Raw genomic sequence first — 22153 nt, forward strand, 5'->3', positions numbered from 1 at the left:
AGACGGATTAACACATGAATGCAAGAATGAGGTCACGTTGGCTTACTTGTTCCTGAGAACACCTGGTGAAAGCGGGTAATGTTGTCTCGCGATGCCCGTCGCGATAGGACCTTTGATGCGCCGAAAGGCACCAACTCCTTACCGCCATCCTTATCTCTCCAATGGAACCCTGCGGCTACTTTTCTGCCAGGCGATCAGATCCGCCTGTATGGGTCTGCGACAGATTACGTGTCAGCCAATCATCGGGCGACAGTGCCTTAGTACGGTCATGTGACGCACAACGTCCGGCTCGTTCCTTGCCGCCAGCCGGCCTTCTGTTCTTCAGCTATTCAACTTCGTCTTCCTTGGGCTACAAACGCGTTGCAGAAATTACTGCACACAAAGACATGATCTATTGACAGATAATCGTCTGTCTAATACTGTCACCGGCGACTCACAATGACCTCACCACTGTCCAAAGCTCGGGCAAGGTGTCAAGCAAATGCGCAAAGCCTAACAGCCAGAGCTCACTCGACATCCATCCTTTAAACTCTGGAGGCACCGGGTCACCACCAACCTGAAGCTTGACAAGCATCATTGGCATGACCAAAGATTTTCACATCGACGTTCCTCCACAAGGATTCGTTAGTTCGCATCATGTTGCGAAACCGGACCATGTTGGGACCCAACGTGTCGAATGTCTCCCAGAATGCCATTCCATTCATGGCCGACTTGAAAAACTCACCCTGAGTGCTGAAAGCAACTTATCCCAACTAACAACCCCTAATCCCTCCACCCAGCAATGAACACCCTACTTTCTCCCCTCTCATATTGTCCGCATCACTGGACACCCCGCCACAATATCTCCTCGTCAATCACACATCCAATGGTTGAAGAGGTAAACGACTGGCGCAGAAGAATTCGCAGAATCGGTTTAAAACCAATCTCTGCCCTCGCTTGCAGACCCGCACTGATGCTAACGCAAGGAAGCTGTGGGTTTGAGAGTGAGATACATTCTATTCTGCAAGTTTTTTATTTTATTTTTATTTTTATCGTCTGCGTAGAGAAGTGGTGTTTTCTGGGCTTGGTTAGTTAGGTTTAGGTACTTGGAATATATTTTTTTTTTTTACCTCTGAGATTGTTCTTTGTAGGCAGTGGTTTTTATCGTATGGGTTGGGGAGCAAATTTTTCTAAATATGTTTCGTTGTTTATGGAAGGTCTGGTACTGCCGCTTGCATTCCGATTTATGGGAGCAATAATAGCAGTTAAGATATCTTATGTGCAAGCGTTGGTGTACGGCGAACAAGTGATGGATAGATGATTGAGCAAGCTTTGGACTTTAATTGTAAACAACTGAAGAAATAAAACAAATCGTCCTAGTGATATCATAACAAACGAGTGGTGCTCGACTTGAAGTGAAGCAAGAAAAAAAAAGCAGGGAAAAAAGCCGATCATTAGACGGAAGTAGAAAATAATAAAGACAGGTGAGATCACCAAGCGACCAAAGCTAATAAAACATCAAAATATGAACCATAACAACCAGACCAAGGGTCCAGAGGATAGACAGAGAGAGTATGTAGGTAACATAACAGACACACCTCATCACTCGCTATTTCCTACACACTTCCCCCAAGCCGGCAATCCACACCCCATGCCGATAAAAAGGTACAGCAGGAAGACGACCACCACGGCGAGCAGCACCATCAGCTTGATATTCTTCCACCACATGCGCCGTCGTAGACCACGGCTCCGCACCCGGAAATCATGCGCACTCCCACCCAACCGGTCCGTCTTGTCAACGAGCAGATCGATGCGCTCGCCGCGCTCCAGTACTCGCTCGATATTCTCCGTCATGATGTCCCGGACGCTGTCGATTTCCTTGCGCGCCGACGCCAGCGAGTCGGCCGGCGGAGCGGTATTGTAGGTTTGGAGCAGGGCGCGCAGTTCGGAGTTGAACGCGGCACAGCCGTAGGCGGGGAGGGAGGCGAAATCGGCACTGGAGGGCGGGTAGGTGGAGAGGAATTTGCGCTTCATTTCGAGAAGGAAGGCGAAGGGGATGCGGCGGCCTTGCTCGGCCGTCGCGACCACGATGTAGCTGAGGGGGGCGTAGGAGTTGGGCTCCGTGCTGGATGATGACTCCTCCGCCGACGGGCCGGTCGGGCAGTCGGCGATGTAGTGCACGAAGAGGCGTTCATGGGTGAAGGTGAGCTTTTGGGATTTGTCGTGGGTGATCTTGGGGAGGATGATGGAGGCGAGGGACGAGGCGGAGGTGCTGGAGGATCCTGGGGCGGAATGTTCGGCCAGGATGGTGGTTCGGTGGGCTATACAAGTGCTGTTTTGAGGATGGGTTAGCTTTTGGTGTTAGAGGGGAGTGGGGGATTGGGGGATCAACGTACTAGAGCAGGAAGCTCGGGGGCTTCGATGAGGAGGCCATGTTGGCAATGATGGGAAGACTGCCGGTCCCGGTGAATTGGAGGTTGTTTGTTGTAGAGTTGGTCTGGCTGACTTGCTCGGAAGTGATGATCGGGCTCCGTGACGTCGGCGCGCCAAGAACCCCGGATTCGTGCACGTGATTTTGATATCTTGAAGAATGATGATCTCAATGGACAGTCGCTTTCGCAGCTGACTTTGGAGGGAATATGCTTATGGCTGAGGAGTGAATGGGAAAGGTGATGGGGTCGAATGTCAGGAGCCTCCTACAAGGCTGATCACATGACATGCAAGCTATACGAATAATTGAACATTTCCGGAAATTATGATGAGTCCGATGCTGCATTAAAGAATAATACTAATTAATTGAGCCAAAATTAATCTCTCTCGAAAAACAACCTGCCTTTGACAAACATCGAGGGTATCAATAGCGAACTGTATCCACGAAACAGCCACCCAAATGTTTTATGTGCAACAACATAGAAAAACGCAATGAAGACAATAAAAAAGATACAATATACATCATCAGACACTTGCACCATGAAGACAAAACAAGGGGAAAGCTAGCAATTACTCCTCCAGGCTGGATTGTGCATCGTGTTGCTGCGACACTCCAGATGGCACTTCTGACTTTTCATCAGTGCTGATATTGCTGCCACCGCGAGAACCATTGGGCTTCTTCTTGACATCCTTCATGTCCGCCCGCTTCTTCTTCTTCTCTCGCTGGTTGGACCGCAGCTCGTCGGGTCGACTTTGGCTTCGGCTGGTCCCTTCGCGTCGAAGGTCTTTGACTTCCTTGATCACTTCGCGGAACCCTTCTTCGATGTTATTCATGCGAGCGAGCACAAGCTTGCTGAGCAAGTCTTGGCTGCTGTTAGAATTCTCAGTACGGCGGATACCGCCGGTGGCATAGACCATTTGGGTCGTCAAACTCGAAGGCACCCCTCCAACGAAACCGTTCGCAATCGCCTTGTTGTCTCCCAGGTCCGAGCCCAAGCCATCCAAGATAGATGGGCGATGACGCTGTCTCCGCTCAGCGTTGGTGACCAAGACACTGCCGAAGTCTGGAACAGACATGGGGTTGGACCGGGCCATAGTGGCGATTCGACTTCTACCGGTGTCCATGCTATGCCGCCTCGGGGTCCACCGATCAACAGAGTTTGAAACGGCCGCGACCTCGCCGTTCGGGGTCTCAGCCCTAGGTCTAACAGGGATAGACGAGACACTGGCCTCTCCGTCATTGCTCACGGGGTTGTAGAGAATAGTGGCGACCGAGTAGTTCCGGGTATGGTGTCTCGCGCGTCGACTCGGGCTGGTCTTGTGCGACTTCATGCGTGCCGTGGACGGTCGGGAGCTGTAGAACTTGGGCGTTGTCTTACCAGGGCTGACTCCCTCGGTTCGTGAATCATTATCCTGAGATATGGTACGATCATCAATGGACTGCTGTTCATCCACCCAACCGTTGTCGTCGCTCGTGAGCTCGTCGTCACCTTCCATGCCAGTATGCCGTGAGAGCTGTCTCTTTCTGTTGGGAGTCAACAATTCTCGGGTAAAGCGAGGCGTAGCAGGTGAAGATGCTGCGTGTCCAGCTTGCTCTTCAGGGTTCGATACAGCGGATCGGTTGGATTCTGTAAAATCGCGCAAACTCCGAGTGAGCCTCCGCTTGAACGGATGCTGAAACTTCCGAGGCGTCCGTTCCAGTCGGCTCACTTCATCGGAATCTTGCTCGTCGGGCGGATTGACCGGCTCAGAGCCCATGTCTTGCATCCAATTGTTGACAAGATTGGTGCTTGTCCGTTGGTCGTAGCGCCTGGCAGGCCGTCGACTGGCCCCATCGTACGATACCCGCCGGAAGACTTCGTCTAAAGCACGATCTTTCTGATAGGTTGCGACGGATGGTTCTCGCACAAGTCGAGCGGCCTGGGAACTGAAGGCCCTGAAGCGACCTTGACGGGGAGGTCGAGAGCGCTCACGACCTTCGGAGGCGTGCGGGTCGACAAGGTCTGTCGAGTTGAAGACTTTGGAGCTGAGAATGACCTTTTCGTAGAAGCAGATGGTAAAGAGGATGGGCAGATGGGTGAGTTTGATGATCGTACGATTAATCCGCACGAATTCCCGAAATGGCATCAGGTAGCGTAGGGGCGCAATCACCCAGGCAATGATATTCGCCGGTGCCACGTAGGAGAAGAGGGCATCCGACTTGACCATGGAGATGGTATTCACGGCAAAGAGGAACTGATGTTCTTGATTGGCATTTTGCACGATGCCCATGAAAGAGTTGGTAAGGACAGTAATAAGAATGGTGACAACCACAAAATGACAAATGAAGAGAAAGACTGTCAAAATCATCTTTCCCAGCACATTGTATTCCTCCCAGAGACTCCAGGCGGTTGGGGTAAAGCCCATGAGCATCTGAAACAAAGCGTAGGCAATAGATCCCGGAGAGTGGACCTCGCCGCTGCCGAAAGACAGAGTAAAAGCCACAAAGAAGCCACTGCAGGCGACAATGACCAAGAAAAACACAGCCACAAGGTCAGAGGCCATTATTCTGAACGCGATGATCAGCTGCGAGAAGTAACGATAGTGATCTAAAATTGAGAAGAGTCGAGGGAATAGAAGCACCGCATTTGCTGCCAAAATGTCGTAGGCCTGATTTGCTACTGCAGGTGCGCGAGTATATGGCAGAAAGACGCCATAAAGACGTAAACAGTAGTAGCAAAATAAGAGAAACAGGATTCCCAGGTCAAACAGGTTCCAGAAGCTCATCAGGTACAAGCTGAATCCCTGTTCGTTGAAGCCGACGACTTCATCCAGTAAGAATCCTGCACTCCAGAACCAGAAGAGAACTTCGAGAGCGGTAATCTCCACGCGGCGTTCTCGCAACACAGCAAGGAACAAAACTAACAACACGGCGAAGGATAAGGTTGAAAGGAACTGTCTGTACCGAGGTACCCTCAGTCTGGAGAGCTTAAACAACGACGCATCTCTAGGATCATAGAGCGTCACCGAGCGCCGCAATTCTGATCCTTTGGGACTTGACTGGGCGGCGAAAGTAATAGAAGCAGCGTTGTTGTGTACTGTTCCGTTGTTGCGCATCAATTCGCCATTAGGGCGGACTTGAGCCGAAGATCGATGGAGATGGTCGGCCGCGGAGTGGAAAACCACAGTTCCTGCCCATATCGCTTCCAATTGCTGCACCACCAGCGGATGGGATAACAGCCGCTTGGCTTGGGCACGGATGGCTATCTCGAGACAAGAGATGCGGGCAGCTCCAGCTTGCCGCTTATTGGCCTGGGAGGCCTGCCAGCCTGGAGCCCGATGGGAGCTTTCTGTACCAGTCGAAGTAAGACCTTGTAGTGGATAGAACTCATAGGACAAAGCATCGATCAACTCTCTCGTGTCGTACTCCCTGAGCAGCTTGATAGCTAGAAGCTCGCTCACGATAGCCCGAGTTTGGCTTGTGCCACTGTTTCCGGGGTTGGACTGAATCTCTTTGGTGAACTGCAGACAGTTTGTCATCAGGGCGTACAAGGTAGCCCGGGAGAAGTGGTAGGCCCTGATCTTTTGCTGGATAGGCTTGACGAGGAATTGAGAGATTTGAGGCGAGCGCAATTGATCCCAAGACAGGGTAGTTTCGCAACGCGATATAATCAGCGAGCGAATGGCATGTGTGACATCATAAACAGGGAGAGTGTCTGGGGATGGCAATCAGCTTATCTCATTCCAATCATCGGACGATCCCGCTTTCACAAGTGTGCAACCATACCTAAGTGAGAGGCTGAAAAGATAGGCAGGAGGGGCGTGGTTTCGAGAGGGCCATCCTCCTCTCTCTCGGTTTCTTCATCTTCATCGCGACCCTCAACATCCTCCGATTCCTCATAGATCCTTCCATCTCCTCCATTGTATCTTCCCTCAGCTTCGGGATCGCGTTGGTGAAACGGCCATGGCGACTGTCGCGGGGTGTAGGGCGACGAGAATGGCGAGCGCTCGGCGTAGACTCGACGTTTTTTGGGACGCAGGAGGGAGGCCAGCATGATGGGAAACTAGCGATGTCGACGATCTTTTTGAGATTCCCAATCGAATGGTGTGAGATAGTCAAGGCATTATCTCCGGGGGGGAGGGAGCGAGACGCGTCGTGTAACTGGCTAGATAAGAGACTGATAAAGCTCCATTGAGCGATGATCAAAGAAACTTCGCGTGACCGAGAGGGAAAAAAAGGGACCAACGGGACAATGGCAGCGAAGGTCGATGCATTTACGGATACCTACTTGCCGGGGGTAAATCACGCAGCTCACATGCGCCTGGAGCAATGGAGGGGGCAACGCGACCATGTCGAGATTTGCTGCAGGGCGATCAGTTCGGGTTTATTGGTTTATTTGGTGCTGCTCCTGCGAGCCCAAGGGGGGTCCACTACTACGGTTTTAGGGTGCTAATATACTTGATTTTCGATCCAGACGCGGCCCAGAAACAGCCCAAAGAAGAACTTAGCGAATGCGATGGCCTGTTCGCCCGGTCGCCACAGCCATCACTAAACAAAAAAAGCCTCCGAGATCCGCCAGTCAAATGGATGACCCTCGTCACGGTTGGTTTTTGACCTTTTTTTTTTTTTTTCCAGGTAAACGTTAATGTCATGGCTTACGGAAATCCCTCGTCATATTTGGTTAATCTCACCTCGTTACCCCATCTTGCGATGCAGCCTGGAGGTCCTCCCTGCTCCCTACAGTCTTTGTTTATTGTCAACCGACGGGGGTTCCACTGTTTATTCGAAACCTACTTCAAAGCAATTGAAACAGCCACTGAGCAAGTCCAGGGCTAGAGCCAAATTAATCTTAAAAAAAGATAAAAATAAAAAGTAAAAATAAAAGAGACAAAGTACGGAGTAGAATTCTATCATCTGCAGAAGCACTGTTATCTTACGCACCGACCGGACGCCTACAGACCTTAACCAAAGCGGAGGATCGACCTAAAAATACTCCGATATGATGCCCTCATATGATGCAGTTGCAGCTATATTAGCTCCGCGTGACAATACGCACCCCTTACATCCCAAGCTTCTCTCATGATAAGTAGAGGAATGTACTGAGTACGGTGTATGCGCTCATTTACTGACTACCTTGCATCTTATTGTGTCATTGCCTATCGTGAATTATTTGCGCCTCAAATATCGAAGATCGCCGTTGCTTTATTGAAGCACGGACTATAGTTCTACCTGATGAAGCGATATTCAACAGTCTTTAGTCTATACTAGAATGGGGAAAGAATTCCCCTTAGACAGCACAGTCAGTCAAGCGATGGCGGGTAGTAGAATTAAATATAAGACATAAGTATGTTTTTCTGGGGTCCGACAACAACCAAAAATATATCTTCTCAAGGGGGCACCCACTTCGGGTAAGCCCACAGAAAAGTTCTAAACCGTTCCAAGCATCAGGATATATTTCCACTCCTACGCCGTAGAAGTCGAGGATGTGCTTTACTCCGCCTGTTGGCGTTGTCGAGAATATTCTGCCATATAGAATTTTCGACTCCATGACGTATTGTGGATGCAAATAGCCGTTGAATCGGATGACACTAAAAAGACAGTACTCTACCTTACTAGTAGAAGCCGCAAAGAAAATACTTTTTGATAGCCTCTATTTTGAACATGGAGGAAGAGTTTGTTGGTTTTAATCCCCTCCAAATATCTTAAGAGAAACCCAATTCAATGCAACCCAGCAGAATCTCACTAGTAATCATGATAAGAATTGAGCGAGATGAGTTCTGTGCCTTAGGTATCCTGGGAATTCTGCTTTCTCTGTCGAGCTAGGTCAAGCCAGATCGAGGCTATTCACAGGTTCACTCGGCTCAATGGTAACACTAGTGGTTAAATTGCCGAGGCCTATCGCTAGCTAGGATACGGATTACATCATTCTTCCCAAGGAGGCGGAAGAGGAACTCAGTCGAACAATTGGAAGGACTGTCCAGGACTGGCCTAGGGTAGAAACACGCTGAATTAAGTACCATATATAATCTTAATCTTAAAAGAACACAATATACTCAGTACATCAATGTTTATTAATTAACGGTCCAGGAAAGCATCGAGAAGAAGCCGAATCCAGACCAAGTGCGGAAGCCCTAAGTGATGACCGCCCGCGACGAACTGGCCGCAAGCGGGGTGGGTCTGCGGTGGCAAACCTGGCAAGCCCGTTGGATTCGGGGGTCTTGTATGGTCGGCAGTTTGCCTTAGTGCCCACCGTAGCGTCATCTGCCCCTCCAAAACGAGCGCGGAAGAAAACTCGTCGTCTGCTCCTCCGATCTAGGCGTTGCCCGCGTTCCGGTGATGTCAAGGGCTACGTTGTCCCGCTCCATTGATGGTCACGGCTGTTTGAGTCACTCCATCGCCGGTGTTCAGAACCTGCGGGGAGAGGCCTGTACTCCGGTGTACACTGTAGTCTCACTAAAATGGATTGATTGGGGTTGATGCCATGTTGAATTGGCTTCGCATGGTGAGCATAGATCGGCCAGCGTAATATCTATGACCACAGGATATACAAAACGCCGCTAAAAAAAGTCAAAAACGAAGGGAATTTTTTTTTTTTTCCAAACGAGGCGGTGGGTGTCGGCAGAATGACTGATGATCCCCGGATCGGTGAAGCGGAAGAGCCAATGAGCGGGCTCGACCAGCCCGCCGTACACAAAATTTTATTTCTGCCAAATCCGAGCGAGATTTCTTTTTCTTCCTTTCTTCTATATTCCTCCTCCTGTGCTGAAGCAGCCAAAAAATTCTACCTCCTCCCCTCCCCCTCACCCCGGCCTCTCTCTCCATTCTCCTCTATCCTAAACAGAGCTTGGAGGCTGCTGATGCTACGGTAGAGTGAATACCATACCGAACTGTCCCCGAGAGGACCTTCCCCTCCCCCCACAATTACCGCTATGTCGCAGTCCGTCGGTCACGAAGAGGCCGCGCTTCCTACGAGCCCTTTGACTGGAGGGGCCGTGGCCTATAACCAGGCCAGCAAGGAATTGCAGCCTCTGCCGTCCATGAACTTGAACAATGGTGCCGTGATTCCACCTGCCTCCTCCCGAGTCCGAGGCAGCAGCGACAAGCTGTTTGCCCTCGAGCTCGAGGATGGCACGGTCTACCAGGGTTACAGCTTTGGTGCCGAGAAGAGTGTGGCAGGTGAATTGGTCTTTCAGACCGGTATGGTTGGATACCCGGAGTCTGTCACCGATCCTTCCTACCGGGGTCAGATTCTGGTCGTCACATTCCCCCTTGTGGGTAACTATGGTGTTCCCTCGCGGGAGACCATGGACGAGCTGTTGAAGACGTTGCCTAAGTACTTCGAGTCGACTCAGATCCACATTGCCGCTCTGGTTGTTTCCACCTACGCGGGAGAGGACTACTCCCACTTCCTCGCTGAGTCGTCCTTGGGCTCGTGGCTGAAGGAGCAGGGTGTTCCTGCTATGCACGGAGTTGACACTCGTGCCCTTACCAAGCGTATCCGTCAGAAGGGTAGCATGCTGGGTCGCATGCTGCTGCAGAAGACCGGATCCACTGACGGCGCCGTGGACTGGCTTCCCACTGAAAAGGATACCTGGAGGTCATTCTTCGAACAGACTGAATGGGTGGACCCGAACACGACGAACCTCGTGGATGAAGGTTAGTAGCTACACCCAACTGCCCCGGGCTAAGAGGAAGAAGAATTGTTTTGACTGAGACTGTCATAGTGTCGATTCGGGAACCCCGTCTTTTCTCCCCTCCCGAGAATGTTGCCCTTAAACACCCCTCTGGCCGCCCTGTCCGCGTTCTTTGCTTGGATGTTGGCTTGAAGTACAACCAACTGCGTTGCCTGTTGGCGCGTGGCGTTGAAGTCCTGGTCGTGCCTTGGAACTACGATTTCCCTACCCTTGCGGGCAAGGACTACGACGGTCTCTTTGTCTCCAACGGTCCCGGTGACCCCGCTACCCTTTCGACCACCGTCCAGAACCTGTCCAAGACAATCGGCGAAGGTCGGACTCCCGTTTTCGGAATTTGCTTGGGTCACCAGCTCATCTCGCGTGCCGTTGGTGCCCAGACCATGAAGATGAAGTTCGGTAACCGTGGCCACAACATTCCCTGCACCAGCATGGTGTCTGGAAAGTGCCACATCACCTCTCAGAACCACGGTTATGCCGTTGATGCTTCGTCCCTGCCCGAAGGCTGGGAGGAGCTGTTCGTGAATGCCAACGATGGCAGTAACGAGGGTATCAGACACACTAGCCGACCCTTCTTCAGTGTTCAATTCCACCCCGAGAGCACCCCCGGTCCCAGGGATACCGAGTATCTCTTTGATGTGTTCATCAGCAGCATCCAGGAGACTATTGCCTCCCCTGAAGCGCTTACCAAGCCCGTGTCGTTCCCCGGTGGCACTAAGGAAGAGAACATCAAGATCTCCCCTCGCGTCTCGGTGAAGAAGGTCTTGATCCTTGGAAGTGGTGGTCTGAGTATCGGTCAGGCCGGAGAGTTCGACTACTCTGGTAGTCAAGCCATCAAGGCGTTGAAGGAAGAAGGAATCTACACGATTCTGATCAACCCCAACATTGCCACCATCCAGACCTCCAAGGGTCTTGCCGACAAGGTGTACTTCCTGCCCGTGAACGCCGACTTTGTGCGCAAGGTCATCAAGCACGAGCGTCCCGACGCTATTTACGTCACCTTTGGTGGTCAGACCGCGCTGCAGGTCGGTATCCAGCTCAAGGATGAGTTCGAGGGTCTCGGAGTTAAGGTTCTCGGTACGCCCATTGACACGATCATCACCACTGAGGATCGTGAATTCTTCGCGCGCAGCATGGAATCCATCAATGAGAAGTGCGCTCAGTCTGCGTCCGCCTCGAATCTGGAGGAGGCTCTGCAGGTCGTGGAGGCGATCAAGTTCCCTGTTATCGTTCGTGCTGCCTACGCTCTGGGTGGTCTCGGCAGTGGTTTCGCCGAGAACATGGACCAGTTGAAGGACCTTTGTGTTAAGGCCTTCGCTGCTAGTCCCCAGGTCCTCATCGAGAAGAGTATGAAGGGCTGGAAGGAAATTGAGTACGAAGTTGTCCGAGATGCTAGAGACAACTGTATTACGGTCTGTAACATGGAGAACTTCGACCCTCTCGGTATCCACACCGGTGATTCCATCGTTGTTGCCCCCTCTCAGACCCTCTCGGACGAGGACTACAACATGTTGCGTACCACCGCCGTTAACGTCATTCGACATCTCGGCGTTGTCGGAGAGTGCAACATCCAGTATGCCCTGAACCCGTTCTCGAAGGAGTACTGCATCATTGAGGTCAATGCTCGTCTGTCGAGATCCTCCGCCCTTGCCTCCAAGGCTACCGGTTATCCCCTTGCCTTCATCGCCGCTAAGCTCGGTTTGGGAATCCCTCTCAATGAAATCAAGAACTCGGTCACTAAGGTCACCTGTGCCTGCTTCGAACCTTCCCTCGACTACTGCGTCGTCAAGATTCCCCGCTGGGATCTCAAGAAGTTCACTCGCGTGTCGACCCAGCTTGGTTCTTCGATGAAGAGTGTTGGTGAGGTCATGAGCATTGGACGAACCTTTGAAGAGGCAATCCAGAAAGCCATTCGCTCCGTTGACTTCAACAACCTTGGTTTCAACGAGACGAACGCGCTCATGTCCATCAAGGGCGAGCTGCAGACCCCCTCTGACCAGCGTCTGTTCGCCATTGCCAATGCTATGGCTGCCGGCTACACTGTCGATGACATCTGGCAGCTCACCCAGATCGACAAGTGGTTCCTCAGCCGATTGAAGAACCTCAGCGACTTCGGCAAGCTCATGACGAACTACAACGCCACCTCGGTGCCCACGCCCCTCATCCGCCAGGCCAAGCAGCTCGGTTTCTCCGATCGCCAGCTTGCCACCTTCCTCAGCTCCAACGAGCTCGCGGTTAGACGCCTGCGTGTTGAATCTGGTATCATCCCCATCGTCAAGCAGATCGATACGGTGGCTGCCGAGTTCCCCTCCGTCACCAACTACCTGTACCTGACCTACAATGCCTCTGAGCACGATGTTGCTTTCGATGATAAGGGTATCATGGTGCTGGGATCTGGTGTGTACCGCATTGGTTCTTCTGTCGAGTTCGATTGGTGTTCCGTGCGAACCATCCGTACTCTTCGCGAACAGGGCCACAAGACCGTCATGGTCAACTACAACCCTGAAACCGTCAGTACCGATTACGACGAGGCCGATCGGTTGTACTTCGAAAACATCAACCTGGAAACCGTCCTGGATATCTACCAGCTGGAAACCTCGAGCGGTGTTATCATCTCTATGGGTGGTCAGACCCCCAATAACATCGCCCTGCCTCTCCACCGTCTCAACGTGAACATCCTGGGTACCTCGCCTGAGATGATTGACGGTGCCGAGAACCGTTACAAGTTCTCTCGCATGCTTGACCGCATCGATGTCGACCAGCCGTCCTGGAAGGAACTTACCAGTATCGAGGAGGCCACCGAGTTCTGCGACAAGGTTGGCTATCCCGTGTTGGTCCGACCCTCCTATGTGCTCTCGGGTGCCGCCATGAACACGGTCTACTCCCAGCACGACCTGGCCACCTACTTGAACCAGGCTGCGGACGTGTCGCGTGACCACCCCGTTGTCATCACTAAGTACATCGAGAATGCGAAGGAGATTGAGATGGACGCTGTGGCCCGCAACGGTGTCATGGTCGGACACTTCATCTCCGAGCACGTTGAGAATGCCGGTGTCCACTCTGGTGATGCCACCTTGATCCTGCCGCCCCAGGATCTGGACCCCGAGACTGTCCGCCGCATCGTGGAGGCCACCCGGAAGATCGGAAATGCCCTTAACGTCACCGGTCCTTACAACATCCAGTTCATCGCCAAGGACAACGATATCAAGGTCATCGAGTGCAACGTCCGTGCCTCTCGATCCTTCCCCTTCGTTTCCAAGGTCATGGGTGTTGATCTGATCGAGATGGCCACTAAGGCCATGATCGGCGCTCCTTTCGCGGAGTACCCTCCCGTCAGCATCCCTAAGGACTACGTTGGTGTCAAGGTGCCCCAGTTCTCCTTCTCTCGCCTTTCCGGAGCCGATCCCGTCCTTGGTGTTGAGATGGCTTCAACCGGAGAAGTCGCTTCTTTCGGTCGTGATAAGTACGAGGCTTACCTGAAGGCGCTCCTGTCTACTGGTTTCCGTCTTCCCAAGCGCAACATCTTGTTCTCCATTGGCTCTTACAAGGAGAAGCTCGAGATGCTGCCCTCGATCGAAAAGCTGCACCGTATCGGGTTCAACCTCTTCGCTACTGCCGGTACTGCCGACTTCTTGAAGGAGCACGGCGTTCCCGTTAAGTACCTGGAGGTTCTCCCGGGACAGGAGGAGGACATCAAGTCGGAGTACTCTCTCACTCAGCACTTGGCCAACAACCTCATCGACCTGTACATCAACCTGCCGTCGAACAACCGATTCAGACGTCCTGCCAACTACATGAGTAAGGGTTACCAGACGCGTCGTATGGCCGTTGACTACCAGACTCCCCTGGTGACCAACGTCAAGAACGCCAAGATCCTCATCGAGGCGATTGCCCGCCATTACGACCTGAACGTGCGCACCATCGACTACCAGACCAGCCACCGCACCATCATCCTCCCTGGACTGATCAATATTGCCGCGTTCGTGCCCGATCTGATGAAGCCCGGCTCTAAGGACTTCGAAGTCATGACCAAGGCCTCGATTGCGGCTGGTTTCAGCATGGTGCGCGTCATGCCCGCCGGTGTCGATGCCTCCGTTACGGATGCCCGCGCCCTGAGAGTTGTTCAGCAGAACGCCCACAACGCCGCCTGCGACTTCAACTTCTCGGTCGTGGCCACCTCCGACAACTCGGAGCAGATCGGCCAGGTGACTAGCGATGTGGGATCTCTTTTCATTCCCTTCAACCACCTCTCTGGCAACATCAGCAAGGTCGCCGCGGTCACCAGCCACTTTGGCGCATGGCCCTCCAGCAAGCCCATCATTACCGACGCCAAGTCGACTGATCTTGCCTCGGTTCTACTGTTGGCCAGCCTCCACAGCCGCAACATCCACGTCATGAGTGTGACCTCCAAGGAGGACATCGGCCTCATCGCGCTCAGCAAGGAGAAGGGCCTCAAGGTGACTTGCGATGTCTCCGTCTTCTGCCTTTTCCTCTCGAAGGATGACTTCCCGGAGTGCAGCTTCCTGTCCTCCGCCGAAGACCAGAAGGCCCTTTGGGAGCACCTCAGCACCATCGACGTCTTCTCCATCGGCAGCATCCCCTACCAGCTGGCTGGTGACAAGGCTTCCCCCGTCGTTGGTATCGCCGAGACCTTGCCCCTGCTGTTCACCGCCGTCTCCGAGGGTCGCCTGACCATTGAGGATATCATTGCTCGCCTGTACGAGAACCCCAAGAAGATCTTCGAACTCCATGACCAGGCCGACAGCTCCGTTGAGATCGAGATTGACCGTCCCTACCTGTACCAGAGCCCCCAGGCCTGGTCTCCTTTCAACGGCAAGCACGTCAAGGGATCTGTCCAGCGCGTGACCTTCCAGGGCAAGACTTCTTGTCTCGATGGTACCGTCACTCCCGATGCCGCCAAGGGTGTCGATATGTCCGGACACCGCATTGTGCCCGCGTCTCCTTCCGTCAAGGCCATGTCGCCCTTAGTGCAGCAGGCTGACAGACGCCCGTCGATCTCGGGCACCCCTAGCCGCCCTTTCCGCAAGGGTCTGGAGCAGATCGGAGCCCCGACCGAGCTTGGCCCTCCTCTGTACCCCACCGTGCCCCAGGCGTCGTCTTCTCTGCTTGACATGCTCTCGCGTTCTTCCTTCAAGCAGAAGCACGTCCTCTCCGTCAACCAGTTCACTCGGGCTGATCTGCATCTGCTGTTCACCGTCGCTCAGGAGATGCGCCTCGGTGTCCAGCGCCAGGGTGTTCTTGACCTCTTGAAGGGTCGTGTTCTTTGCACCCTCTTCTACGAGCCCTCAACCCGGACTTCCGCTTCTTTCGATGCGGCCATGCAGCGCCTTGGAGGTCGCACCGTGATCATCTCGACCGAGCACTCATCTACCAAGAAGGGTGAGACCCTGCAGGACACGCTCCGCACCCTGGGCTGCTACGGAGATGCCGTCGTCCTTCGCCACCCCGAGCCGACCAGCACCGCGGTTGCTGCCAAGTTCTCGCAGGTCCCCGTCATCAATGGTGGCAACGGTAGCGTTGAGCACCCCACTCAGGCTTTCCTTGATCTCTTCACCATCCGTGAGGAGCTTGGAACCGTGACTGGTCTGACCATCACTTTCACTGGTGATCTGCGGTACGGACGCACGGTCCACTCGCTCATCAAGTTGCTCCAGTTCTACGATGTCCGCATCCAGCTGGTTGCCCCTAAGGATCTTTCTCTGCCTGAGGAGGTTCGCAAGCAGATCCGTGCTTCCGGACAGCTGGTTGTCGAGTCTGAGAAGTTGACTCCCGAGATCGTTGCGCAGTCCGACGTTCTGTACTCCACCCGCGTGCAGAAGGAGCGGTTCGCCGATCTTGAGCAGTACGAGCGCCTCAAGAACAGCTTTGTCATTGACAACGCTCTGCTCAAGCATGCCAAGAGCCACATGGTCGTGATGCACCCTCTGCCTAGAAACGCAGAGATCGCTGAGGAGGTTGACTTCGACCAGCGGGCTGCGTACTTCCGCCAGGTTAGTTTCCCCCCTGTCCCCCGATATTGTTCATGTCAATACTAACTTCTATCTAGATGAGATATGGCCTCTACTGTCGCATGGCTCTGCTTGCATTGATTATGGCTCCTTAGGTCATTTCAGGGACCTTTTTATATGATCAAATTCCTTTTGATATCCGTGTCATGGCAGATGACCCCGTTTTCTGCGTTGTTTGACTTGCGTTGCTGAATTTTCCGGCATTCGATGTTTAAAAGTTATGCAGTTTCTTTACATATACCGCGTAGCCTTTTCGCGAGGGAACTTAGAAATGTTCCGCACGATAGATTAGATGAATTTCCTTTACTTCCTTATGAATTCGACGAATTCGTTATGTGTTATGTATGTGGTTGTACCGTGTGTATATCTATGTTTTCATGGTTATACGTGTGGTGTGTGTTGTGTGTGTTTTGTGTTTTGTGTGTTGTGTGTGTGGCGTTCGTTGCGTTCATTTGGTTTTTTGGTTTCTTTTTCATTTTGGCGTTTTTTCTTTCTTTCTTTCTTTCTTCTTTTTCTCTGGCGCTCTTTGATTCCTTTTCTTTTCTTTCGGACATGGATTTGGGATCTGGGATGGGAATACCAAACAATATGGGCGTTACAAATCGGGGTTTGGGAAGGCAATTGGATGCCTGGATGCCTGGAACGGCTACTTCAACTTGATACCCCTCACATTATGATGAACAATGAATGATACTGGATTTACAAAATACAATGATCCTCGATTTCTATTCTACTTCTTGACCACCTGTCTTTGAGCAATTCCTTAGATGATCACTGTTCCGACTAATTTATTGGGATACAGATCATAGAGTCGGCGCTGGCCTACCTATCTAGGGCATGAAAGTGCACGTGCCGTGCCTGACAGCCTGGTTCCCTGTGGACCCGACCTCGGGGACTTGTTGGTGTCCGGGGGTGGGAGGAGAGGGGGAGGGAGTAGTATTAGTTATTGATTATTTGTCACAGTGGTACATAGAAATAGAAGGGCAGATAAATAGAGTATAGGTAAGGAAGGGAGATATGGATAGATAAACTAACTTTCCAAAGTGGCTTGAGCAATAGTAGCTCCGACCGTGTGGTTAGACCAGAAAGAACATTCTTTGCCAAATTGGAAATATATAGGCTATCATGTTTTTATTATCTTCCTCTTGGTATGTATTATGGGTATTCCATGAAAAACTCTTATCGGTACTGCTAGTCAAGCGACCATTAGGCGTAGCCTTTAGACGGACCGGTATGCAAAGGAGGTTTTTACAAAGAAGAGCCTGTGTACAACTCTGCTTTATGTATAGGATATATCAGCAATATTCTTCTTTAAAGAGGTCCCCATTTCTCAAACCCGAACGCCTGCACCGAGCCACCATCCTGATTTGAGGCAAACACCGCATCCTCAAACGTAGGATCAAACTCCCCATCCGCAAACCTCTCGTGGACCATCCCCACCTTCTGCGCGAGCAACGGAAGTGGCAACTTTTCATGCATTGGAACCGTCTCGATCTTTCCATTCGCGTAATCCTTTACGTGAATCTTGTAGTTGTCTGCACTAATATTAAACATGATCCTCGCGCCCGTGATTCGGATCTGGCCTTTCTCGTTGAAGATATCCCACACGAGGCCATCATCTTGGAATGCGTCTCCGCCCCAAAGAACATACGTATACTAGACGTCCTTGCCCGTGACTCCATGAAGAGACGCATAGTTGTCGGCCGTTTTCCTGACACCGGTTCCAATAACCTCCTCGCTATCGAGAAAATCCAAGTATGATTTGTGTGCTTGCTGAGTCTGGATCGCTGTGTGTTAATAGTGTTAGTTATACGTAGTCGCTCCTAAACACTTTTCTTCAGCAATACCGCGGTATAACGCTGGCAATACGGCATACGGCATTGCCCGTTTTGATACCTGAGGCCTGCGGGATGAGGAGGTTGGTATCAGCTGACAGCATCATGTGCCGCTGGCCGAGTATAAACCTCCCCCCCTCTTTTGCCGAACTTCCTCACTTTTCATCATTTGTTCCTTACTTTCTTCACGCTCTTTGCCCCCTCCCCTTCTTATCACCATGCGATTTTCTGTCGACGGGGTCGTAGAGCTACTGACGACATGCGATGCTAGAACGCGTCCAATTCGCCCGCTATCAAGCATCTCCTGCAATGTAGAATGGACGCGACCGACTCAATAGCTGGCTTGATGATCTTGTAATGAGAGAGCATGACGAAGATGCTGACGACAAGGTCCACGGTATCGGAGTTGCCTCGTCTGAGGGGCAGGCTTTGGTTGACTTTGGGATGTTGTATTGTTCGAGGACTTTGTTGCTGTTTTCGATGGAGGAGTAGAAGATCGGTGTGATTGTGTATCTTATGGAGCGCTGGAGATACGGTAGATGGGCGATTTGGGCCCAGCCGACCCTTTGGGAAAGGCCGATCAATGCGACGTGGATGGGTGTGATGGTGGTGTGTCGCGAGAGGGGTCCACGATGGCGATTTGGATTTGACCTGCACTTCAGCCTTACGGATTAAAGACGACATATCCGCTCATGGGGATTATATAAACTCAATAAATCTATCACTCTATATAGAATAGTAATTTACAGTAACTAATTCTCCTAGACGCAGGTGAAGGATGATGCATTCCTAGAATCGCCTCCGACAAACTTCTGCTGGCGAGGATACAGGCACAAGTCTCGTTCCGTATTGTTGCTTCCTTTGGTGCCGTGCAGGGTTTCAGGAGCAATGCCCTTCTCCACCCACTCCATGAGTTGAGAGAGCGCTCCATTCGGGACCGGTCCCCCGCCACCATAGCAGTGGCCAACCCCCGGTGCTTCAAACAAACGGTAAAAGTCATTGGCCTTGGGATCCATCTTCAAGATTTCCTCGAAATACTTGGTTGACCCTCTGGGAGGAATAACTTCGTCCGCAAGACCGTGCCAGGTGATCAGCTTGCCACCACTTCCCTTGAATTCCGAGAGGTCGGGGTTGGTGTTTGAAACCATGGACGAGTACTGGCGAGTTGAGGCATGGAGGTTCTTGAAGAATTCCGATTGAGTCATGTTGTTCAAGGCGAATTCGGGGTCTTTGGCAACGAGATACCGGAACCAATTGCCAGTCAGATCAGCTCCGGATGAATAACAGGTTCCATTTGCAGCACAGGCAGTGGGAACACAGATCGTGGTGAGATCTGCATCCTTGTTGACCCCAAACCAGCCTTCTTTACCAGAGCCCGACCAAGCGGCCTGGACCGCCCGTGCACCGGCAGCAGTCAGCTTGCTCTTTTTCCCATCGCAGGTGAATTCCTGCCCCACGAAGCTTTGGGCGGTGACGTTGCATTGATCAGGTGCACTGATAATCCCGTCTTGAGCCCCATCCAGTAAATCGCAAGCGTTCACGGCTGCATGAGCAAATCCCCGAACCTCACAGGGTGATGGGTAGGCGTGGTGTTGATTCATAACCTGGGTGGGCCAGAATGCCGCAGGGATGAAAGTCTCCAGGTTGATTGCAGGAGCAACGGCTAACATTCCGTCAAACGAACCAGGGAAGTCTTGAGCCATAGCAAGGCCTTGCCGCCCGCCACCCGAACATCCCGAGAAGTAGGAGTACTTTGCTGCTTTCTGGTAGTAGGATTTGGTGATTTGCTTTCCAATGAGAGCCATATCGTTGGTGGCCTTCGAGGCGTAGTTCTCAAATAGAAACCAGTTCACGTTGTTCTTGCTGCTGAGAGCCCAGCTGAGGTCTGTGGGAATAGTTCCCGCTCCAGTGCTATGCCCGCCATCTGTGGAAGCAGATGCAAATCCCTGGGCAACGGCATAGGTGAGATAGATAGAGCCGAATCCTGTACCGTAGCCACCACCGCCGAGGCCTTGGAAACGGCCATTCCAATCTTCGAGTGGGAGCCACACTTGGGTGGTAATGGTGTCGTTCCAACCGGGGTGGGTGTGTAGGACCGTGATATTGCAGAAGCTGATGGTGAAATGACCGCCATCATTGGTTCCAGGACCAAGGCTCACTGCAGAATAGTTGTGGGCTTCGTTGGCATGGATTCCAAGAATGGAACCGCCTGGCAAGTGAGGCTTGAGGAGGTATTTAGAAGAGCATCTAGATGCAGACGCAACATCGAAAAGAATGGCGCTCAAACAGAGCAACGGGCTCAAGAGGGAAAGCATAATGGGACCTGGTGTTGGATGATAGATGAAAGACACAAGGACAATTAGTTCTTATATACATCGAGACCCCAGATTGCCAAGCTCCCCAGTCGAATGAACCATGGACTATGTTCGCGCGTATGCACGGACCATTGGCTTTGTATTCGCCCCACTTTTTGCAAATCTGCATCATCGAACTATACGCGTATTCGGGACTCCCTAAAATGTTTAGGATGAAAAACCCCTTTGCCGGCTATATTCACGGCCATGCTGGGCAAACTTGGTCAAGCTGGAGCCAGGTGAAAATAATAGAGCCGCGGAATTGCCCCGTAGGAGGCTTGAATCTCGGCTCCAGGAATACGGATATATTATGTGGAGATCCTGACTACAAGCATCAAGTTTCAAGGGAGGATTAAGGGATATCTTAAACAGGTTCCATGGGAGATAAACGGCTAGCATAGAATTTGTGTTCTTTTCAGGTTATCTCTGAATATCTTTTAGCCTTCGACAAAATGGGTTATCCGGTCGTTCCTGCTTCTCTGTGTGCCGCGTTTGCAGTGGCGACTCCACCCTCCCTCCCGGGAATAACTGTTCTCCATCTTCATCAGGTACTAATAGGATCCTCATAAAATTTTCATTAAAGGGATAGATACGAACATTGATTGTTCAAACCGGTAGACAAAGTAGCCATCGCTGTATACAACCTTTCTTCCAAACCCAACAGATCCGAGGGACTGTCATGATTCCAAGAACTCTCATCCACGCTGCTTTATTTTATAGCCCTTTTTATGAACTCCTAGGGTGAGCTTATAGTAGAAGCGTAGGGATAGTTCATGGGACATTGAATTATTTAACAACTCAGGCTGTTCACTAGTAGTTGGGAGCACAATTTCCGCTTCGAGGGATATACACACTCCTGCCTATCAAATGAACCTGCGCCATAATCCTTTTTCAGAGTAGACCAGAATTTTTTTCCTGATTCCTTTTCCTTCTTCTCTTGCGACTCTGAATATAACTATGCCCCTGTGGAGATCTCCACTTGGGATTCTCTCTGTATGAAACAGATTGCACTCCCGATCATTTGTATCCAACAGATTTTTCATGATGGGCTTTTTCATCAGTCGTTTAGTTGCAAGCAGTGACCCTACTGATGAGTTGACAAGTCCGCTGGAGAAACGTGCATTTATATATTAGTCCACTCAGAGACTTTTGAGTTACCTGTACTCCGGACGGTAGAAAGTTACCCTCAGAGAGTGGGAAATAGTTGCCGAGCAATCGGGCTCGGATTACACTGTTCAAGGCCTCATGTACCAGATTTGAAAAAGCAAAATCAATATATGTGCCAACAGAGTGCTTGATCCTTCTAAATGAAAGAAAAACGCTTTGAAACAATAGCAATTCGGGTTATATGAACTGCCAAAATAATTGCACTATATATTCCACTATTTTCTTGTTTCTGATACATACGACCACAGGGTGTGGAGAACAGGGCTTCCCGTCCGTTCAGCCGTACTTAAGCCACCTTCAGCACTAAAACCCCCGAGGCACAGCGACGAAGGAACTGGAAAGCCTGCAGTGTCAAAGACCTGCAAAGCTTCGTGGACCTCAACCTCCAGAGCAAGGCCTTTCCCTTACAAACAAAGCAGCATATTGAGCTCGCTATAGAATACCTTATCGAGACGATCAACCAAGGAATCGCTGCCTCCACTCCGTGGGCGAAGCCCAGCAAATGGGCGAACCCTTCATTCAATGCGGAATGCCGCGAAATGGTCAAGATCACCCGGAAATTCCGGCGTGAGTACACGGAATCAGTTATTGCGAACGGCCCTACCGACCCCACTACAGGCCTCCGGTGGGAGCGCTATACCAAAGTCAGGAACCGCAAAGGAAAAGTATTGGCTAAGGCACTACGCCA

General features: G+C 51.6%; 5 protein-coding genes across 5 annotated transcripts; 1 reads left to right on the top strand and 4 right to left on the bottom strand.

Annotated features, from left to right (window-relative positions):
• Positions 1–1581: 1581 nt before the first annotated feature.
• Positions 1582–2413, bottom strand: KD926_002875 (synaptobrevin family protein; the record flags this gene model as incomplete). The annotated part of the gene is made up of 2 exons (XM_053094445.1): positions 1582–2311; positions 2376–2413. 2 exons carry the CDS (start codon positions 2411–2413, stop codon positions 1582–1584), a joined length of 768 nt encoding a protein of 255 aa, XP_052950792.1.
• Positions 2414–2979: 566 nt separating this feature from the next.
• On the bottom strand, positions 2980–6443 carry KD926_002876 (ion transporter; the record flags this gene model as incomplete). The annotated part of the gene is made up of 2 exons (XM_053094446.1): positions 2980–6104; positions 6176–6443. 2 exons carry the CDS (start codon positions 6441–6443, stop codon positions 2980–2982), a joined length of 3393 nt encoding a protein of 1130 aa, XP_052950793.1.
• Positions 6444–9318: 2875 nt separating this feature from the next.
• On the top strand, positions 9319–16204 carry KD926_002877 (bifunctional carbamoylphosphate synthetase/aspartate transcarbamylase; the record flags this gene model as incomplete). The annotated part of the gene is made up of 3 exons (XM_053094448.1): positions 9319–10045; positions 10114–16091; positions 16148–16204. 3 exons carry the CDS (start codon positions 9319–9321, stop codon positions 16202–16204), a joined length of 6762 nt encoding a protein of 2253 aa, XP_052950794.1.
• A 1216-nt stretch (positions 16205–17420) lies between these two features.
• Positions 17421–18051, bottom strand: KD926_002878 (uncharacterized protein; the record flags this gene model as incomplete). Its single annotated transcript, XM_053094449.1, has 3 exons — positions 17421–17765; positions 17826–17896; positions 17979–18051. 3 exons carry the CDS (start codon positions 18049–18051, stop codon positions 17421–17423), a joined length of 489 nt encoding a protein of 162 aa, XP_052950795.1.
• Positions 18052–18705: 654 nt separating this feature from the next.
• KD926_002879 (feruloyl esterase B precursor) lies at positions 18706–20259 on the bottom strand (the record flags this gene model as incomplete). Its single annotated transcript, XM_053094450.1, has 1 exon — positions 18706–20259. The coding sequence occupies one exon, from the start codon at positions 20257–20259 to the stop codon at positions 18706–18708; it is 1554 nt and encodes a 517-aa protein (XP_052950796.1).
• Positions 20260–22153: the final 1894 nt, after the last annotated feature.

This window comes from Aspergillus affinis (genome assembly GCF_023601865.1).
Source record: "Aspergillus affinis strain CMG 70 chromosome Unknown NODE_163_length_65872_cov_85_306938, whole genome shotgun sequence".
Lineage (NCBI taxonomy): Eukaryota > Fungi > Ascomycota > Eurotiomycetes > Eurotiales > Aspergillaceae > Aspergillus > Aspergillus affinis.